At 39.0% G+C, this 20,139-nt stretch overlaps 1 protein-coding gene across 12 annotated transcripts in view; it reads right to left on the bottom strand.

Annotated features, from left to right (window-relative positions):
* Positions 1–20,139, bottom strand: part of WDR7 (WD repeat domain 7) — a 375,641-nt gene that overhangs the window by 259,420 nt on the left and 96,082 nt on the right. For all 12 annotated transcript variants that reach the window (XM_021093595.2, XM_021093608.2, XM_021093602.2 and 9 more), the window contains 2 exons: positions 3,404–4,173; positions 1,652–1,740 (listed from right to left, as the gene is read on the bottom strand). In XM_021093595.2, the coding sequence (XP_020949254.1) occupies positions 1,652–1,740; positions 3,404–4,173 (859 nt within the window). The remainder of the gene's footprint in view (positions 1–1,651; positions 1,741–3,403; positions 4,174–20,139) is intronic.

Below are 20,139 nucleotides of genomic sequence, written 5' to 3'. Positions count from 1 at the left end.
CACAACAGCAAAGCTTATAATATACACTAATGCAAATACAAAAATGTTTATAGCAGAATTGAATTACTTATGAAAACCAAACACTGGAAATAATCCAAATGTCTATTGACAGAAAAAGAATGAATAAATTATGGTCTATTCATTCATCAGAATCTCATACATAGCAATAAAATGAACAATGGAAATGAGCAAGTTATAATCACATGGAACACTGATAAGTCTTACAAAAAAGTAGCTAAACACAAGAAAATACATATTCCATGGCTGACTGAATTCGTATAAAATTCAAAACACAAGCAAAACTATACTATAGTGTTTAGGGATTTAAACTTAGGTTACCATAACCATAAAGAAATGAGAAGTGATTTCCCAAAAGTCAAGATAGCAGTTACCCTCGGAAGAAGAGAGTACACTGACTGGGAGGGAACGTGAAGGAGGCTTCTGCAGTGCTGGCAAGGTTCTATTTCTTGCCCAAGGATATAGTTACAAGGGCGTTTAGCTTGTAAAAATCATTGAGCTGTACATTTCTGTTTCGTGCACTTTTCTGGTGTATTTCACACATACATAAGTATAAAAAAATTATCTAACCAAAATCTTTCAATAACTTAATATAAACCACTATAAAGTGATCATAAAGATTTGATGAGAGGACTGGGAAGTAAGAGGGGTGACCACGTGGGGTTGGAAATAAAAGACAGGAGTGGCATAGAGAGGGTGGGAGGCTTAACTTTCAGGATGAGAAAGTTAAGGGCCTAAAACTAAAAGCCAAGCATACCATTTAAGGATGTTAAAGCAGATGCCAAACAATCAGCTAAGAGAGAAGAGTACTTGTCAAGGAAAAGGAAACACTGTAGATATGAAGCTGGAGGTCTACCCTTCATCTAAAAATCTTGCAGAACTATTTACTGACTCTTTAAAACCTAAAAAAAGAAAAAAAAAAAACCTAAAATCTTGCCATTTACAAGAAGAAACATCATCATCCCATCTCTTGCTTACTTCTTCACTTTTACTAACACTGTGAACATTGGCCTTAATAACTATTAGCTTGAAGGAAAGCTCTCTAAGCAGAAGTGACCTCCCTGCCCCCCAATTTTGGTTAGCTCACTTGTCAGTCTTAAAATGAGTATAAAAGATGAGGAAGGAAGAAAAACGCAACCTTTCTTCTACCTCTAATAAAAAATGAACCTATGGACAAAAGTTACAGTATATAAGGATTTAAATAAAAAGAAAGAATTTCCACTTGTGGATTACAGTGCATGAACTACTGGCAAATGGCAAAAGAAGAGCTATAGCTGGGAAATACAAATTTAAACATTTCTAAATATAGTTTTAAAAAATAGGTATAACTTATAGACACAAGATACAATTAAGTCACTAGTGTTGTCAGGTTAAGGTACCCCTAATGCATAAAAATTAGTCCAAAACACTATAATAAAATTATGTGAAATATGCTCATTTATCAATTTCTAAGTAAATCTGATTTATTTTTAACTGACATCTTAATTATCCATATTTACATCTGGAATATAACAACTTTTCTCTCTTTTAACAATCTGAGACAAACAAAATGTTATGATTATATATCAGCTATGCCTCCTCAGTTTCTAGAGCTGAAAGGTCATATCAATTACTTAATAAGATTTCACTTTACCTTGTTTAATCTGTCCTTGCACAATATTACTGGAAGTTGGAGGGGAACCCCTTGCCTTAGAAAGGTCTGGGGTGCTTGGTCTAGGTGGCCTTTAAAAAGAAAAAGAAAATACATGTATATATATGTGTGTATATACACATATACACACACACACACACACACACACACACACACTCATATTTTCATAATTCCAGAGCTATTTAAAATATTAAGCTTTCTAGTTCTAAATAAATTGCAAAAGAAACACATACAGAACACTTTGAATTTGTGGTTCCAAAAAAAATTAGGCCTTTTTGTTTTGTACCCATTAACAATTTCCATTTCAGATCTTAATATAGTAAATTAAATGGCTAGTAAATAGCAAGTAAAAATTTTATGTCTACAATGTATGCTTTACACTAGTTTAAGAAATACTTATGAACACTTTCATTTACACTGTTGAAGATAAATATCATAATTAGTCCTTCATTCTTCAATATTAGCATGCTGATATTTCAGTCCATCCCATACCATTGATCTAAATGAATTTATGGAATGATATATTGAGTTTCAAAGAATTCAGCCCCAAAACTGAAAAAGGCATTGCAATAGGCATTATGAAATCTTGGACTCTACACGCAGACTGACCCTTTTTGAATTCCGGCTCTACCAATTACTACTGTGTGACCCTGGACAAGCCTCTTTGTCTCAGATTTCTCATCTGTAACAAAAGGATAATAAAAGTACCTACTTTAAAGGGTTAAGAGCACTAAGGAGATAATATCTGTAAAGTGCTTACAACAGAGTCATTCACAAGATAAGTGCTACTTCAGTATTTGTTAGGTTAGAAATAAAAAAAAATCGGGAGTTCCCGTCGTGGCGCAGTGGTTAATGAATCCAACTAGGAACCATGAGGTTGTGGGTTCGGTCCCCGCCCTAGCTCAGTGGGTTAACGATCCGGCGTTGCCATGAGCTGTGGTGTAGGTCGCAGACTCGGCTCGGATCCTGTGTTGCTGTGGCTCTGGCGCAGGCCGGCGGCTACAGCTCCGATTAGACCCCTAGCCTGGGAACCTCCATATGCCACAGGAGCAGCCCAAGAAATAGCAAAAAAAAAAAGACAAAAAAAAAAAAAAAAAAAAAAAAAAAGAAGGAAAGAAAATCTATGTATGGTCAGCTCTCAATATAATAAAATTAGAGTTTAAAAAGTTGTCTTCATAACTTTGAGAAAACAGGGAATAGCAATTCAGGTTAAGTATTCTAGAAATATTAAAAGAATACTCTCCTATACGATAAAAAGTTTTCTCTTTTCCCATCGAGAAATTCTGACTATACTTCTCACTAAATTATGAAGCCAATCACTCAACACTTATCATTCATTACATATGGGTCACAATGAGGAGAAGCATTTTAACCAAATATCCATTTTGAATTAAATGTTAGTGTAAACTGTAAATAGACAATCTCAGATAATATTTACTGAAGAGCTAGTCTATAATTTAGTAAACCTGAACTCTGACCTACTCCCTCATTCTAATCTTTTCTAAGATAACCACTAATTATGTTTGAGTATAGATAAAACTGTACAATTTTGACTGTGTTTCAAGTCATGCATATTGTATTTTAAAGGTTAAAGGGGAAACACTGAGATGATACAAAAATGCCAAGGTGTGCAGAGCCAAAAAAAAAAAAAAAAAGGTAATAAGAAGTGACAAAAATAAAACAGGTATCTTTCTTCTGAAACATAAAAATAAAATCAAACTCTCATGATCACACCTGGTAGGGCCCTTCTTCATATGATCACCAATAAAAGTTGCATTGGTCATACTCATTAAGGTATTTGCCAAAGATATGATGGACAGCAGATGTTGTGTGGTGACGGCCCGGGACACTCCGTAAGTTCCTTTTCCTACTCCCTCCGTGGCTGGCAGCTTCCTTCCTACTTCTGCTTTCCCGTGTGATAGTTTACGAGCAGCCTGATTATAACCAGGCAGCATCAGTGACATATGACCCCCTCTGGATAAGAGGCCGAAAGACACTGTGCAGTGGGGTTTCAGCATTCCAAGGCGATCAAGACAAACTTCATCTAGAACTTCATTCAAACCCCAAGCATGAAGGCAGGACATGAACAATTTAGCAGTGTCCATAGTCAAATTATATTCTAACAGGGTCAATGGCTTCGATTTGCTGGCCCGATATTCAGGATCACTCTCTTCCCGTCTCTGCCTCATTATCTCCTCATCCTCCTCTTCATCATCAAGGAGATGTTCCTTTATGTTCTCTTTGATAGTTTCTTTCACTTGTTGGAAGAGCACTGCTGCTCGTTTTCCAGTGAGGAAAGAGCCCCCTTTGTCTGAACCGCCAGATGCTTTTTGCAAATTCTCTGGGGAAATAAGTGCAGTATTCGGCCTAGAGGCTTCTTCAGTCAGGAGCTGAATAATCAACGCTTCCACATCAAAGAAAAGCACGTGTATGTCCGGGTCTGTTAGGTTTGTCTTTATTGCTTGAACCATCAGGGAGTTATGAGAATATTTAGGTAAATTTCCCTGCAACAAATATTTTTTAAAATGGTTATAATTTAAAATATCTCATTTCACACATTCATTAATAAACAGTAAATAGCAAAGGAATATAAATGCTTATTAAACTGTCCTTTCAGTTGCCTATATCATTAAAAGCAACACACTAACTCTGCTGATCAGTAGCATGTAAAAGACATGAACTTAAGAAATTATGCTGAAACGATTATAAAATTGTCAATTAATTTTTTTTAAAAGAAAAGTTTATTATTGAAGAAAGAAATCTTTTTAATCATAGAATAGATTAAAAATTGTCTCAGTAACATATGCAAGTTCTATCTCTGAGAATGTACTATTACTGTTGTACCTGAAAGAATAATCCATCTATCACTGCTATTCATCCTTTTAAGTTGCTGCATCATCAAATTCCTCCTTTTTTACTTTACCTTCACTCTCTCCCTGTTGATAGATTCTTTTCCCTCAACAGAGAACACATGCAAGTCTACTTAGATTCTTTAAAAGTGTTATCCTTTGACCATATTCGTTCTTTTGTTTCTTTCTCAGTCTATTGCCCCTTTTAGCTAAATTTAAGGAGAGTAGTAGACTAGTCTAACTCAGTGGAAACTTTTCAGTCTCTCTCCTCCTTAATCTCTTTGCACTATCTCTGGCCATATCCATAATCTCTGACATTGTTGTTTTTGCTAAGAGAGAGAAAGAAATTGAAAGAGAACACCATCTTGGTGAGCCTTCTAATTCTGACCACCCTTCTCCGTCAGCTGCCCTGAAAATTCACTCCTTCTTCCACATTAGAACTATCACCTAGGAGTTCCCATTGTGGACCAGTGGAAATGAATCTGACTAGGAACTATGAGGTTGTGGGTTCAATTCCTGGCCTCGCTCAGTGGGTTAAGGATCCGGAGTTGCATGAGCTGTGGTGTAGGTTGCATATGCGGCCTGGATGGGGTGCTGCTCTGGCTGTGGCATAGGCCAGCAGCTGCAGCTCCGATTAGACCCCTAGCCTGGGAACCATCGTATGCCGTGAGTGTGGCCATTAAAAAAAAAAAAAAAAGAACTATCACCTACATGTAGGGGCTCCCCTAATTTCCATCGTCAGACAGATCAGCTCCTGAAAGAGTTTCAGTCCTGTATTTCCCACTGCTTGCATTTGGATGTCCCACAGAACCTCATATTTAATATGTCCTAATTTCTACCCTCCTACTAAATCTGCCATACCTCCCAAAGCACTGCTTGAGAATCATTCTTGCTCCAATCCATCCCCACCTCCACCATCATCACATTCAGACCCTATCTTCTCTCCTCTAAACAGGCTTCACTGTCCCTAGTCTCTCTTCACTCCAATCCAACCTCCACAGAGCAACAGGCTTCCTTTCTGAAACATAAATCTAATCCTGTCACTCTTCTGCCAAGAAGAATACATATATATTTTGCCAAGGTGCATATATCTGATAAGAAAGGGCTTGCCAAATACTTAAACTTACAATTTACTATTACAAAAATTTAACGTAAGAAGTAAGAATGAAAATACGCCAGAAATACAACTGATAAAGTTATAATCTATATGCATATCCATTAAAATCAATTAAAAATGCTACTGCCCAAAGAAAGTACCAACTCCACCTTGGGTGATCAGGGGGATCCTCACCAAAGAAGTAACGTGAGCTGTGCAAGGACAGAAAGATAGCAGGATGTGAAAAAGGATAAAGGCAGGAAACATCACAAGATGGATGTTGATATTGATGACAAAGAATGCAAGAGATGGTTCGTTGAGAGCACAGATGTCCACACTAAGGCTTTTGAACTTTCTCTTGCAGGCTCGGGAGCCATCAAAGCAGTGCTTCTCTCAGAATCACCAGGGAGTGCTTATTAAAATACAGATTCCTGGGCCTAACATCAGACCTGAATCAGTGTATCTCGGAATAGATTGGAATCTGCCTGATGAAAACCTCAGATGGCTTTATACATTAAAGTATGGGAACTATTACCTAAAGGCATTAATAAAGGGAGTAATATGATCAAATTTAATTTTATACCTGTTTATCCACCAGCAATGTTGGCTGAAGCAAGATTGGAATCATGAATATAAACTGGGAGGAAACAGAAGCCATCCAGATGAGGCAAGATGAAAGTACACAACACTACTGAAAATGTCAAAGAGGGAATGGGTTGAAGGATGCATAATTACTGTTTTATTTCTCACCTCACTACATATTTGCTTTTTCAAACACTGAATGAGAAATGTCAAACACTATGCTTAATGGTTTGCACCTGCTGACATTAATTTGGATGATACACAAAATTATGTATTTACAATAAATATATGTAATATATTGATATAATATTATCATTAATAATGATATCTCTCAATACTAAATTGTTGCTATGACCCAGACACTGTGCTAGGCATTAGGGTTATGTTACAGCAAAAGGTAAAATATTTTATATCAATATGAGGCAGACAGACATGACACTAGGTATGAGGGAATAATAACAACATTAGGTAAAACAAAGAGCCCACCACAGTGCTGTAGTAAATACTGTCTTTCCAGTAAAAAAAATCTACAAAATCCTTTTAGCAAAGGATAAAAAAATTAAACATGTTTGGTAAAGAAATTATTGAAGCAGCAAAATTAGCTTGAAGAAAAAATAGCCAGAGTGAGGACACAGGGTCGGCTTTTAAGCTCCCCTCCTCAGATGTCAAACACACATGTGCCCCTTTCAGCACCTGGATTTGCCAGGGTTTCTGCCTCTTTCTGGGAGGTGCTCCAGCAAACAGCCTCTGTGCTTGGACAAGTGAAAGGTTATCTGGCGTCTGGCACCACGCTATCTGGATAAAATTGTATGTGACTCTCTTTATCAACCTCTCAGTCCTACTGATTGTGTCACTGTGGCAAAAACTATATCTAACAGCACTCCACAGTCAGAAAAAGAGAGGAGAAGAAAACAATGAAAGCTGACAAGAACAGATGGAAAACCGAAGGGAAGAGAAAATCTCTCATCCCCAAGTCCTGTGAATAAATTATCATTTCCAACATCACCCTGTCCTGCCTGTGACCTGTAACTCCTGACGATGGATTTTACTGACCTGACAAAGTCTTGTTACATACAACAGAATACAGATATCCAGCAAAGTTGTGAGGGTAAGATTTTAGCTAAATGCATGGAGATGGCAGGGCTAATCATGGGCTTGTTGATATCTAATCTGTTATACTAATTAGCAAAAGGAAAATGAACAAAAACAGCTACCAAACTCCAAACGCCTCTTGGCTTAATCATAAGATACGCATATCTAGAGCAAACAAACTCATTCGAATCACCTTACAGTCTTAACAATGTCAAATACAAACCATCTGATTCTGGAAATTCTTGAACAGGAATGTCAGTATCCTTGCTCTGCCACCTTTATTAAGAACATCTGAAATGTGTGCTCACAAACTCACTTTTAAATTATCATGGAGGAAGATTAAATTCAATTCAACAAATATTTGTGGAGTGCCCATTTTCTGCAATAGGCCCGGGGGAAAATAAAGCCGCTACACTTAAGGCAATCATTTTAAAATTTACATGAAAAAAAAAAAAAAACAATAAAAAACAATAAAAAAAATCCTAAGGTGTAGACAAATGAAATGGTCTCAAATTTGCTAGTAAAACTCAATGGTAAATGCAAAATACATATATACACTTAAGAAGCTAGTGGGGCACATATAATTGACATGTTCATTGTGTAGTACTAAGCCTATTTAATTTTACTTTGTCTTTTAGGGCCGCACTCATGACTTATGGAGGTTCCCGGGCTAGGGGTCAAATCAGAGCTGTAGATGCCAGCCTACACCACAGCCACAGCAACGCCAGATCTGAGCCACGCCTGCAACCTACACCACAGCTCAAGGCAATGCTGGATCCTTAACTCACTGAGCAAAGCCAGGGATTGAACCTGTGTTCTCATGGATACTAGTCATATTCGTTTCTGCTGAGCCATGACAGGAACTCCCTAAGCCTATTTTAAGTTTTCTGAATAGGAGAAAACACTGATATTTTAACTAGACTTAAAATATCGCAGAAATGCGGTCAAAGGAAAAAATTATTGGATGGCATGCTCATCAATGAAAGTGAACCTGTAGCAATCACATAAAGAATAGTAGGTAAAATTGTATTATAAGTGAAAACCCAAGAAAAATGCTAGAATTGTGATGAAACTAACCTATATTCAAGCAAGGGTTTTTTTCAGCACATGCACAGCATGGGCAGCGGCCCCCAGCAACAATAACAAACAAAACAAATCAAAACAAAAACAGTGATGATAACTTACAATCTGAAGAGTTAAAAATGTGTATATATCCTCATTTACTGTTTTTATATACTCGACTATATGCTAGGTTAAGTCATGTCTGCTGAAACACTTGATAGTCTTGTCCCCTAAAACCAGTGTTATAATAACATTCTAGCCTTATTTCCTCTTATCCAGTGACTAAGACAAATTTAAAACACTGGCATTAATTTTACTCCTGCACCATCACTTCAATGGTCCCAATTTAAAAGCATACTCATTTCAGAATGGTTTTTTAATGCCATAGTTTTTGAGATATTTTACCTAGCAAAACAATTATTTTTCCTGAAATAGTACTGAATCCAGTCTATAACTATAATATCAAATGGTTCCAATTTCTACCTAAATATAAAGTTGCTTTATAACAGCATTAGACATCAGCTGATTTTGATGCTAAAGTGCAAAGCAGAAAACGGAATAATTTTTTTTTAATTTGAACCCTCTTTGAAACCAGAGTTCAAGGATACTAAGAATAAGAATAGAAAATGTTATGCATCTAACATGCACACACACATGCTTCTGTAAACATCAATACTGAGTTCTAACACAGTACAAGAAAAAAATATGTATTTGATAAATATTAAATTAACATCTCGGAGTTCCCGTCTTGGCACAGTGGAAATGAGTCAGACTAGGAACCATGAGGTTGCAGGTTCGATCCCTGGCCTCTCTCAGTGGGTTAAGGATCCAGCGTTGCTGTGAGCTGTGGTGTAGGTTGCAGACACGGCTAGGATCTGGTGTTGCTGTAGCTGTGGCATAGGCCAGCAGCAACATCTCTGATTAGACTCCTAGTGTGGGAACTTCCATATGCCACGGGTGTGGCCCTAAAAAGACAAAAGGCAAAAAAAAAAAAAAAAATTAAAAAAAATAACATCTTACAATTATGTAGGTATAACTGATACCATCTATAATGCATGTTCTAAATAATTTTTAGTTTCCTAAGTATGGCATAAAATAACTGCTTTATTATGCAAGAACATACTGGTAAGAAAAGTAAATAATTTTATTCTTGACTATGGATATTTTATTGAATAAGGATCTTTAAGAGAACTTCTGAAATTCTGATGTATAACGTTAAATGTGAAAGGTTCAACAAATAAAAACACATTGACGTCTTGATGTACTTCTAAAATATTCTAAAATTAGCTAAGGGATTTTATTGTTAATGATTTTAAGTATTAGGAAAAAGAAAGGAAGTTAAGGGAGAAAGAAGAGAAGCAGGGGTGGAGAGGGAAACAAAAAAAATCAAGAAATGTTAAGACTGAAATGGATATTTGGTGCCCTCTGCTGTCGTAATACTGTTACTGAATACTAATGGTTAAGGTAACACACTAAGATGAATTCTTTTTCAGAGAATCCATTTTTAAGTTGGAATTAACATACTTACTTAAACATTTCATTTTGGATACAACAGGATTTTAAGATTAGGTGCAAACTGCAACATACTCATTAGAGTTGATGTTATTTCACTTTCTTTTATGTGTTTTCATTGACAAGTATATTAATAAGCATAGACCAAAGAGAGATATTTTAGCTAGAGGGGTTTTAAGGTTTTATACTGTACTATAATTTATTTCATATAACACAAATTAAATGTAAATTACTCAAAAGTTAATTAGTAAATACAAATATTTTTATAAAAAATATCTTCTAAAAATATTTCTACAGGCTCTGTCTTAGTGGATAATATTCAAAGAATATTCATAGCCAAATGGCATGAACATATTAAGAGATCAGAAGATTAATATGCTAACTTTCCACAACACTAGCACAAAAGAGACTGACTTGCAACTCTTCCCAAAGGGCCAAGTTACAAGTAAGAAGACCAGGAGCCCTGGAAGCTGGACCCCACTCCCACTCCCACTCCCTCACTCCTCCATTAGGCAGATCTTAACATGAATCAGTTAACATCTCCAGCATCAATTCTTCCATCTTCCAAATAAAGGAAAGACTACTACTTACTTCAGAGAGCTGTTATAAACAGCTAGTAGATAAAACAATCAGTATTCCTTTTGCTAGCAAAACAGAGATAATAAAACCCAGCTTATTTCAAATGAACATGTTAAAGACACGTGAAAATAATCTATACCAACTGAAGGAAAGAAACTCTTTAAAACTGGATATTCTGCAACCTTTAACACATTTGTGAATGAATGGAAATGAGGTGAGATTCTAAGACGCTGACATGGTAAGAGAAAAAGCAAGAGTAATGAGGGCAAAATGTAAAGGAGAAAAGAAAACCACTCTAACGGACTCTGGGTCATGGTGGCGAGCAACCCTGATTTGAGAACGTTCACACTCAAGTAGATCCTCACGTGTTTCTAACGTTTCTAACCCTCCTCTCCGGCCACTGCTGACCTCCTGAGCGCTGCACTATCTCACTGCGCGCACACATGTGCGTGTGCACACCCGGCCCACATCTGCATGTGCTGCTTTCTTTGCCTGGGACATCCTTGCCCACTTTTCTTCCTGAGGTCAAGCCGCTACGCAAATGGCTCTCTTCAGAAAAAGCTTCCCAACAACTCTGCAAGTCAGTTTATCTCTTCAGAGCTCTGTCCCACTCGAGTCACACCATAAGTCATCTAAAGCTCACCACAATGAACGCACACCGGCCCCCCTCAACAGAGCAGGAGCTGCTGGGTGTGGACGTGACCAATGCTGCACTCTCTACATGTTCTGGCTTACAGTACACACTCACTACGTGCTGAAAAAAGGGAATCAATCAATCATAGATCAATCAGAAGTATTAAACAAGTGTGTGCTAAATTCCTATCGAAATCAATGTTTTCAAACATGGTGCTCATTTAACTTCACTGCAGCCTTCTTACCCCCTACCCCCCACACCCCATTTTAAAGCTAAAAACAAATGGAATCTCAGAGTTCAGTCAGTCACACAGATCTCACAGGTTCTCAACAGTCAGGATATGGGAGGAAGTCCAGATCCTCCCGTATCTGCCTGAGATTTGATTCTGGACCATCAGGAGGTTCTCAGCTTTAGTTCTGCAGAGAGGGAGGGGTTGGGGGTGAGGGAAAGGGTGAATCCACTCTGCATTAGTCAACACTCAAACACTGGCGCATTCACAGTGATTCACTGAACACTGTGCCGGGCACTGGAAATACAGAGGAACATCAAATGGTCCTCTGAGGAGCTCTTAGTCGGATACAGAGCAGTGGATCTCAGCCGGGGTAAATCTTCCCCTCAGGCCCAAAGGACATTTGGCAACATTTGCAGACATCTTTGCTACTCACAATTAGGAGAGGGTGCTAATGGCATCTAGTGGGTAGAGGCCAGGGAGGCTGAGAAACAAACACAGTGCAATGCACAGGAGAGCCCTTGGAACAAAGAAATTAGGCAGCCCAAAATGTCAGTGCTAAGGTTAAGAAACCTGATACAGAGAAACAGCTGCGTAAAAAATACACCTTGCTTCCATATTATCGGTACAAGAGAATAAGTACCAGGAACATAAACCAAGTGTCAGAGGATCTGAGAAGATCCAACAGACTCTGCTAAACTTGGTGTCATTACCTGAAAATTTCAGAACCTTTGTAGTGAGGATGGTGATAGAACTGAGGCTCCAGAGACGAGTAGGAGTTAGCCAGGAGAAGGGTTTGGAGAGTAGGGAGGGGAGTGGAACAAAGCCATTTCTGTTTAGCAAAGAGCAAGTACTGCTGACCCCTGAAAAACTTGGAGGTCAGAGGCATGGAGCCATCGCGTAGTCAAAAATCCACGTATAATTTCTAGTTGGCCCTCCATATCCACGGTTCCCCCCTACCCACAAATTCAACCAGCCCTGGACTGTGTAGTACTGTAGTGTTTACCACTGAAAAAATCCACATATAAGCAGAACCACCAGCTCAAACCTATGTTGTTCAAAGGGGAACTGTACCACTACACTTACTCAAATAAGGTGAAAAAGACCGGGAACCAATTTACAGCAGACTGTGGAAGACTAGAATCCTGATCTGTGATGCTGAATCAATCCCCTCCTTGTGTCCCTGTCTTTCTATTTTTCTATCTCTTCCTTTACACGTATCCACTCCCCTGAGGAAAACATAGCTTTCACCAAGGCTAACTGCTGCTAGTGATTGTGGCTGAGGCGTGACTGTGATTAAGAAAAATGAGTATCTTTATACGAACTGAAGAGAGACGTTTGGATATATAGAATATTGGGGGTTAAGTTTCAAGCCACCATAATAAAGCAAATAATATCACAATAAAGTGAGTCACATGAGTTTTTTTAGTTTCCTGGCACATGTACAAATTGTTTACACTATACTGTAGTATATTTAGTGTGCAATAGCATTAGGTCTAAACGGTGAACATACCTTAATTAAAAAATACTTTATTGCGGGAGTTCCCGTCATGGCGCAGTGGTTAACGAATCCGACTAGGAACCATGAGGTTGCGGGTTCGATCCCTGCCCTTGCTCAGTGGGTCAAGGTTCCGGCGTTGCCGTGAGCTGTGGTGTAGGTTGCAGACGCAGCTCGGATCCTGCGTTGCTGTGGCTCTGGCGTAGGCTGGCAGCTACAGCTCTGATTCGACCCCTAGCCCGGGAACCTCCATATGCCACAGGAGCAGCCCAAGAAATGCCAAAAAGACAAAAAAATTAAAAAATAATTTTAAAAAATACTTTATTGCGGTGCAGAGGGTTAAGGATCCAGTGCTGCCACTGCAGCAGCTTGGGTCACTGCTGTGACACGGGTTCAGTCCTAGGCCTGGGAACTTCCTCATGCCACAGGTGCGACAAAAAAAAGAAAAAAACTTTATGGCTGAAAAATATTATTTATCATCTGAACCTTCAGGGAGTTGTAATCTTTTTCAGGTAGGTGGATGGTCTTGCCTCAGTGTTGATGGTTACTGACTTTCTCAAGATGGAGGCTGCTGAAGGTTGGGGCAGCTGTGACAGTTTCTTAAAGTAAGACAACAATGCAGTTTGCCGCATCGATTGACTCTTCCTTTCATTAACGATCTCTCTGTAGCAGGCAATGCTGTTTGATAGCACTTTACCCACAGAACTTTTTTCAAAATTGCAGTCAATCCTCTCAAACCCTGCTGCTGCTTTATCAGCTAAGTTTAATGTCATAGTCTAAATCCTTTGTTGTCATTTCAGCAATCTTCAAAGCATCTTCACCAGCAATAGATTTTATCTACTCTTTCCTTATTCATTCCAGTTTTATCATGAGCTTGCAGTAATTCAGTCACATTCATCTTCAGGCTCCATTTCTAATTCTACCTCTCTTGCTGTTTCCACCATATCTATATTTACTTCCCCTCCAAGTCATCCATGAGGGTTGGAGTCAACTTCTTCAAAACTTCTATTCATGTTGATATCTTGACCTCTTCCTATGAATCCAAGAGTCCTTATGGCAACTGGAATGGTGAACCCTTTTCAGAGGTTTTCAATTTGTCCAGATCCATCAGAAGAATCATTACCTCTGGCAGCTAAAGCCTTACAAAATATATTTCTTTTTTTTTTTCTTTGTCTTTTTGTCTTTTTGCCATTTTCTTGGGCCGCTCCCATGGCATATGGAGATTTCCAGGCTAGAGGTCGAATTGGAGCTATAGCCTCCAGCCTATGCCACAGAAACAGCAACACAGGACCCGAGCCTCATCTGCAACCTATACAACATCTCACGGCAATGCTAGATCCTTAACCCACTGAGCAAGGCCAGGGATCAAACCCACAACCTCATGGTTCCTAGTCAGATTCGTTAACCACTGAGCTATTATGAGAACTCCCAAAATGTATTTCTTAAATAATAAGACTTTAAAGTAGAACCCCTTGGTCCATTGGCTGCAGAATGGATGTTGTGTAAAGCTCACTGTCCATCTCAATCAGAGCTCTTAGGTAACCAGGTGCAATGTCAATGAGTAGCCATATTTTGAAAGGAATCTTTTTTTTCTGAGCAACAGGTTACGACAGTGGGCTTAAAATATTCAGTAAATAGATGTGCTTTGTTGTTCCATTTACAGAGCACAGGCAATGTAGATTTAGCCTATTTCTTAAGGGCCCTGGGGTTTTCAGAATGGTAAATACGCACTGGCTTCAACTTCGTCACCAGCTGCAGTGACAAGAGAGTCAGCCTGTCCTTTGACTCTCTGAAGCCAGGCACTATGTTCTCCTCTCCAGTAATGAAAGTCCTAGATGGCATCGTCTTCCAAAAGAAGGTTATTTCATCTGGGCTGGAAATCTTAGTGAATGATCTCAGCTTGATCTTCCGGATAACTTGCAGCAGCTCCAACATCAGTATCTGCACTTTTATGTTATGAAGATGGCGTCTTTCCTTAAACTTCAGTTTCAAAAAATAAAGTTTTCCTCTCCAGGTCAAAGCCAACTGCCTTCCCTCTCTTTGAAATCTGCCATCCTCTCATCCCCTGTAGAACCCAGCTTCATCAGCTGTCTCCTCCCAATCCTGACCGTGAACCAAACTCTCTCTACTGGCTTTTTATCCTTCATTCACACTCTAACCTGTCTTCAAGATTATATTTCCCTCTAGCTAGTCTCTTTCTCTTTTCTTTATCATATAAACTTTTCAAAAATATTCTGCACTTGCTATTTCCAATGCCACACTTCCCATTTATTCCCTAACCCACCACAATCAAGCCCCTGCCTCCTACATCCTGGGGAGACAATTCAGAAAAAGGGATAATGACCTCACTGACAAACACATTTCAAAACTTCATCTACTGCATTTCAACTCAACATCTATTGCATTTGACACAATTGATCCACCCTTCTTGAAACTGTGTTTGCAAGTCAGCACAGCCTCCTGGGTCTCCCCATCCTCCACACACCACTTCCTCCTCGAATCCTTTCCTCTCCCTCTCCTTCAGGTTGGTGTCACCAGGGTCTCCCTCAGCCCATCTGCTACCTCTGAGTGATATCATCTGCTTCCATGGTTTTAAATGCCAGGTGTACACTGAAGATTCCTCAATCTGTATATCCATCACCACACTCCTCCCTCGAGTCCTGCCCCCTGCCCCACATATTCAAAGCAACTCATCATCATCCCCCACAGAACCTGTTCCTACACTCAGTTTCACACCAGATAGAGCCACTTTCTATTCAAACATCCAATCAGAAAACCTGTGAGTCCATGTCCCTTACCACCTCAACCTAGTGAAGCACTAGGTCCTGCCAAATATCGTTCACAAACTAGCCTTCCATTTAAACTCCCCTCTACATTTTTTCATATCTGTTGTACACATTGACTTTCATACAAAGTTCTTCTTGATGAAAAAATCAAAGTTCTTTGTATGAACTTTGTATACAAATCTTTTTGATGATTTGAAAAATTCTAATGCTGATATATATATTTTTTGAATTTGAAAGCTACTGGGGTAAAAGATAATGCTTTAGCGCCCTCACACAGTACCCATGGACTGGTCCCATTTCTATCGCTCCTGTTCTCTAGAACTGAGCCTCCACCAATACTGAACATACAAAATATTCGGCACTGCTCTCTTTGCATCTGCCACCCGCTACTCCCAGAGCACACTGCAACCCACCTGCATCTGCCACCTGCCTGTACACTACTCATTCTTTAATGTCCCCTCCTCTGAGAAGCCACCTGATCACCTCAAGCTGGGCCAGGTTTCTGCAACTCTTTCTGCCTTTCCTCAGTCATTTCACTTATTCACTGCCCTGTATTTATCTGTTTTTATTTCCTGAGGGTAAATATCATGTCCTATTCATTTTGGCTCTCTAACAGAGTACCTAATAGTCGATAAATGATTACCGAACTAGACTTATTCAATTATTTTCTTACCGAGGCTATAAAAAGTTAAGAAATTTGAAAATCTTTTATATGGTCTAATAGAGAGCAGACTTTCAAGCATACTAGAAGAGAAGAAATTATTTCTTACCCAAAGTACTAACATGTTAATATTCAGCCACAGATCTTTACATTTCTGTCCAGTTACTTCACAATACCTTCAAGTTCCAAAAAAAGTTAGGTACAAAGTATCATGCACAAGGGTTAGAAAGATCTGGCTGCTGAGGTCATAGGGTGCCATCTGTCTGGTGTTCCTATTCTCTCTGCAGTCTGCCATTGGATTCATTATGCAAGATGGTGAAATGGTGCTAACAGAAATTTCTCCTTTGCTGTATCTCACACTGCACAATAATCGAAACTTCATCTCAGGTACAGTTAATCCATTTCCAAGGAAAAACAATACCATTCTGAATTTAAAACAATCACAGAACCAGATGGCTTTTTCTTAGGTCAGAATAATATGATGAATTATATCTAATAAACACTATGAATTCCATTTATAAATGTGTTGAACACCTATTACGTGCAAGGCACAGGACCAATAAGGCACTAAAGTTATGGGGTTTAATAAGTTCCAGGAAGGGGAGTCCCCTTGTACATGTCATTATTTGATGGTGTTATACAGTGATCACCATGAATCCTTAAAAAGAAAAGAGAACTAGGAGTTCCCGTCGTGGCGCAGTGGTTAACGAATCCGACTAGGAACCATGAGGTTGCGGGTTCGGTCCCTGCCCTTGCTCAGTGGGTTAACGATCCGGCGTTGCCGTGAGCTGTGGTGTAGGTTGCAGACGCGGCTCGGATCCCGCGTTGCTGTGGCTCTGGCGTAGGCCGGTGGCTACAGCTCCGATTCAACCCCTAGCCTGGGAACCTCCATATGCCGCGGGAGCGGCCCAAGAAATAGCAACAACAACAACAACAAAAGACAAAAAAAAAAAAAAAAAAAAAAAAAAAGAAAAGAGAACTAAATAAAAACTCTGTAATTACCAAAAAATTTGATAAGTATGAATTAAATGTGTAGCTAGTTTTGAGAATTTAATTGAATTCCTTAATGGAATAGTCAGTATCATATTCATAGTAACCTCAAACTCATTTCCCTCAAACTGGAGGAAAAGTTGGTAGAAAGTCAACCTGAGTTGGAAATGTTCAAAGCTTTCACCCCAAATTCTATGAAATGTCCATACATGGTGGGAGCACATGAGTAGACACACATGCACACACAAAGGAGCACATGCACTTACAACCTACACACTCTGTACTTTCCTGTGTGTGTGAGAGAATATAAAGAAAGTGAGGCAAATATGAAGGAAGAATAAGAGAGAATAAGAGAATTAGGACAAAAACACATGAAAGGAATGTGAACCATTTTTACAGAGATGAAGATGAATGATTAATCTAATATGATGGACAGGTTGTAGGAGGGAAGAAAAGATGGAGAAAGAGATGAAAGGAAGGAGGGAGGAGGAAAGCAGACCAACAGGACTTTATGGACTGCCTTGTGTTTGCAGTAATAACAACTAATGCAATAATGTGTGTCCAGAAATTGATCCCATTACCTGACCTAAACACCTGTGCCTAATTAATTTTTTTATTTTTGCATCTGTGGTTCCAAAACTTTTTTCTTAAGCTCATTCCTTAAGGAATCTCTTTACCAAAACCTCATGTTAAATTCTAACATTTTCATTCTAGAAGTTTGGAAGTACCAGATGACAAACAACAGAGATGGAAGTAATGGCAAAACAAACAAAGTCACTGACTGCTCACTGTAGAGTTTAAAAGTCAGTCTCACAATCACCATGTTATTATAAAAGATTGGAAGAGAGGAGGTGCGCTGGGACCTGAGGGGACATTCAATCCAGACTAATAGACTCAGGACAATCTGTCACCCACCAGGAGGTTAAGAATCTTCTCATACAAATAGAAAGTATGCACCCTTTAAATTCAAAACCACACTAGTATCTCACCAGTGTGATCCAGAAGAAATACATATTCATAAGCATACTCCATCTAGTTCAAATAATACATAACTAAGATTTTAAAACTAATGTTTAAAATGATTTCTCCTTAACTATTCATTGCACTGAATTCTATACTTAATGTCAAGGAATGTCAAGGAAATAGAGATGCAAAGGGATTCTGGGAAGATCAGAGCAATGATGGCAGCACAGTTACTGGATTTTTCCCAACCTCCACATAAAAAGAGACTGACCAACGAGGCAGCATAACCAAACCCCACTGAGAATAATTTCAACAAAACTAGGTGACAAAGTAGAGACACAAATACCAAGATTCAAGCAGATGGGAAAACCCACCACCACCACCAAGATCTATCTGCTATCAGGCATCTTTGTATGAAGAAGGGAAGATGGAAGCAGTGAGGTATTTGATGGCTCTAACAAGGAAACTCTAAAATAGCTACCATATACCTATCAGAATAATAAATCTGAGGAGTTCCCTGGTGGCCTGGAGGTTAAGGACTCAGCATTGTCACTGCTGTACCTCAGGTTCGATCCCTGGCCCGGGAACTTCCCCATGCCACAGGTGGGGTCAAAAAAGAAAGAAAGAAAAAGAAATTCAAAAACAGCAGCTGAACTCAAAGGGGATTATCTACCTCAATAGCAAGTAAACACAAGGCCTGCAATTAAAAGATCTAAAGGGGCTGGCACATCAAAGTCCCAGGGCCCTCACAACACTGATGCTTCACTGCTCCCTTCTAGGAAAGGATCCCCCCAATAAGGAGAAACTGCTAAGAATGTAATTAAAATTGACAGGTAATTTAAGTTTAAAAAAAAAAAAAAAAAAAAAAGGAGGGAGCGGAACCTTGCCAGGAACTATCAGAAGGCAAGTCACCATATACTGAACTACATGAAACAAGACAAGAGGGAGCTCGGAGAAGTTAGACACGCGACTTGAATTAATCACTCAAAATATCCACAAAAAAATCATTTCACAAAGTGAGCAACAACAACATCAAAAGTGAGTAACAAAAAGTACCGAGGTCAAGTCATTGCAAGAAAAAAGAGAGTAAGAACCAGAAAAGAATAGACATGCTTAAGAAGAAGATCGAATGAATGTAATATTTCAAAACAAGCTAAAGAACATTTTTAAAATGATATTCAACATGAAGGAACAACATAAATGAAAATTAGAAAAATCAGGAGTTCCCGTCGTGGCGCAGTGGTTAACGAATCCGACTAGGAACCATGAGGTTGCGGGTTCGATCCCTGCCCTTGCTCAGTGGGTTAACGATCCGGCGTTGCCGTGAGCTGTGGTGTAGGTTGCAGACACGGCTCGGATCCTGCGTTGCTGTGCCTCTGGCATAGGCCGGCTCCGATTCGACCCCTAGCCTGGGAACCTCCATATGCCGCGGGAGCGGCCCAAGAAATAGCAACAACAACAACAACAACAACAACAACAAAAGACAAAAAGACAAAAGACAAAAAAAAAAAAAAAGAAAAGAAAAGAAAAATCAGAAATGAAATGACTGAACTCAGGAAGAATCTGATATAAAACATCACTTTAGCCAACAAAGTCTAAACTGAAAGAAACATTAGAGTGAATAAATACAACTAAGAAGGTGGAAAGGAAGAAAATTTTAAGAATCAAACAGAAATGAAGCTTCTTTCCCTTTGTGACAGGCAAGCTTTTGGCTGGCACACGTAAAATGAGATTTGATGTGGGCAGAAAATTGTGTACTTAGAGGGGGGACTGAGTAAATAAATACCCTGAAAATAGTGGGACAGGCTTCTCACAGGTGGAGAAGAGAGTAACAATAAGCCAGGAGACTAGAATAAACACTGGTGTTTGGTTAGAATTGGAAATAAGTACGGTGTGAAGCCAAGGTATTTATTATATTTAGGAAGAGAGAGAAATAC

The sequence above is a fragment of the Sus scrofa genome, chromosome 1, assembly GCF_054392235.1.
Source record: "Sus scrofa isolate SSC_HxYL_T2T_F1_AM1 chromosome 1, Sscrofa_HxYL_maternal_Yorkshire_Landrace_v2.0, whole genome shotgun sequence".
Lineage (NCBI taxonomy): Eukaryota > Metazoa > Chordata > Mammalia > Artiodactyla > Suidae > Sus > Sus scrofa.
Note: the sequence above shows the minus strand (reverse complement) of the source record. Positions and strands in the feature narration are given on the sequence as shown.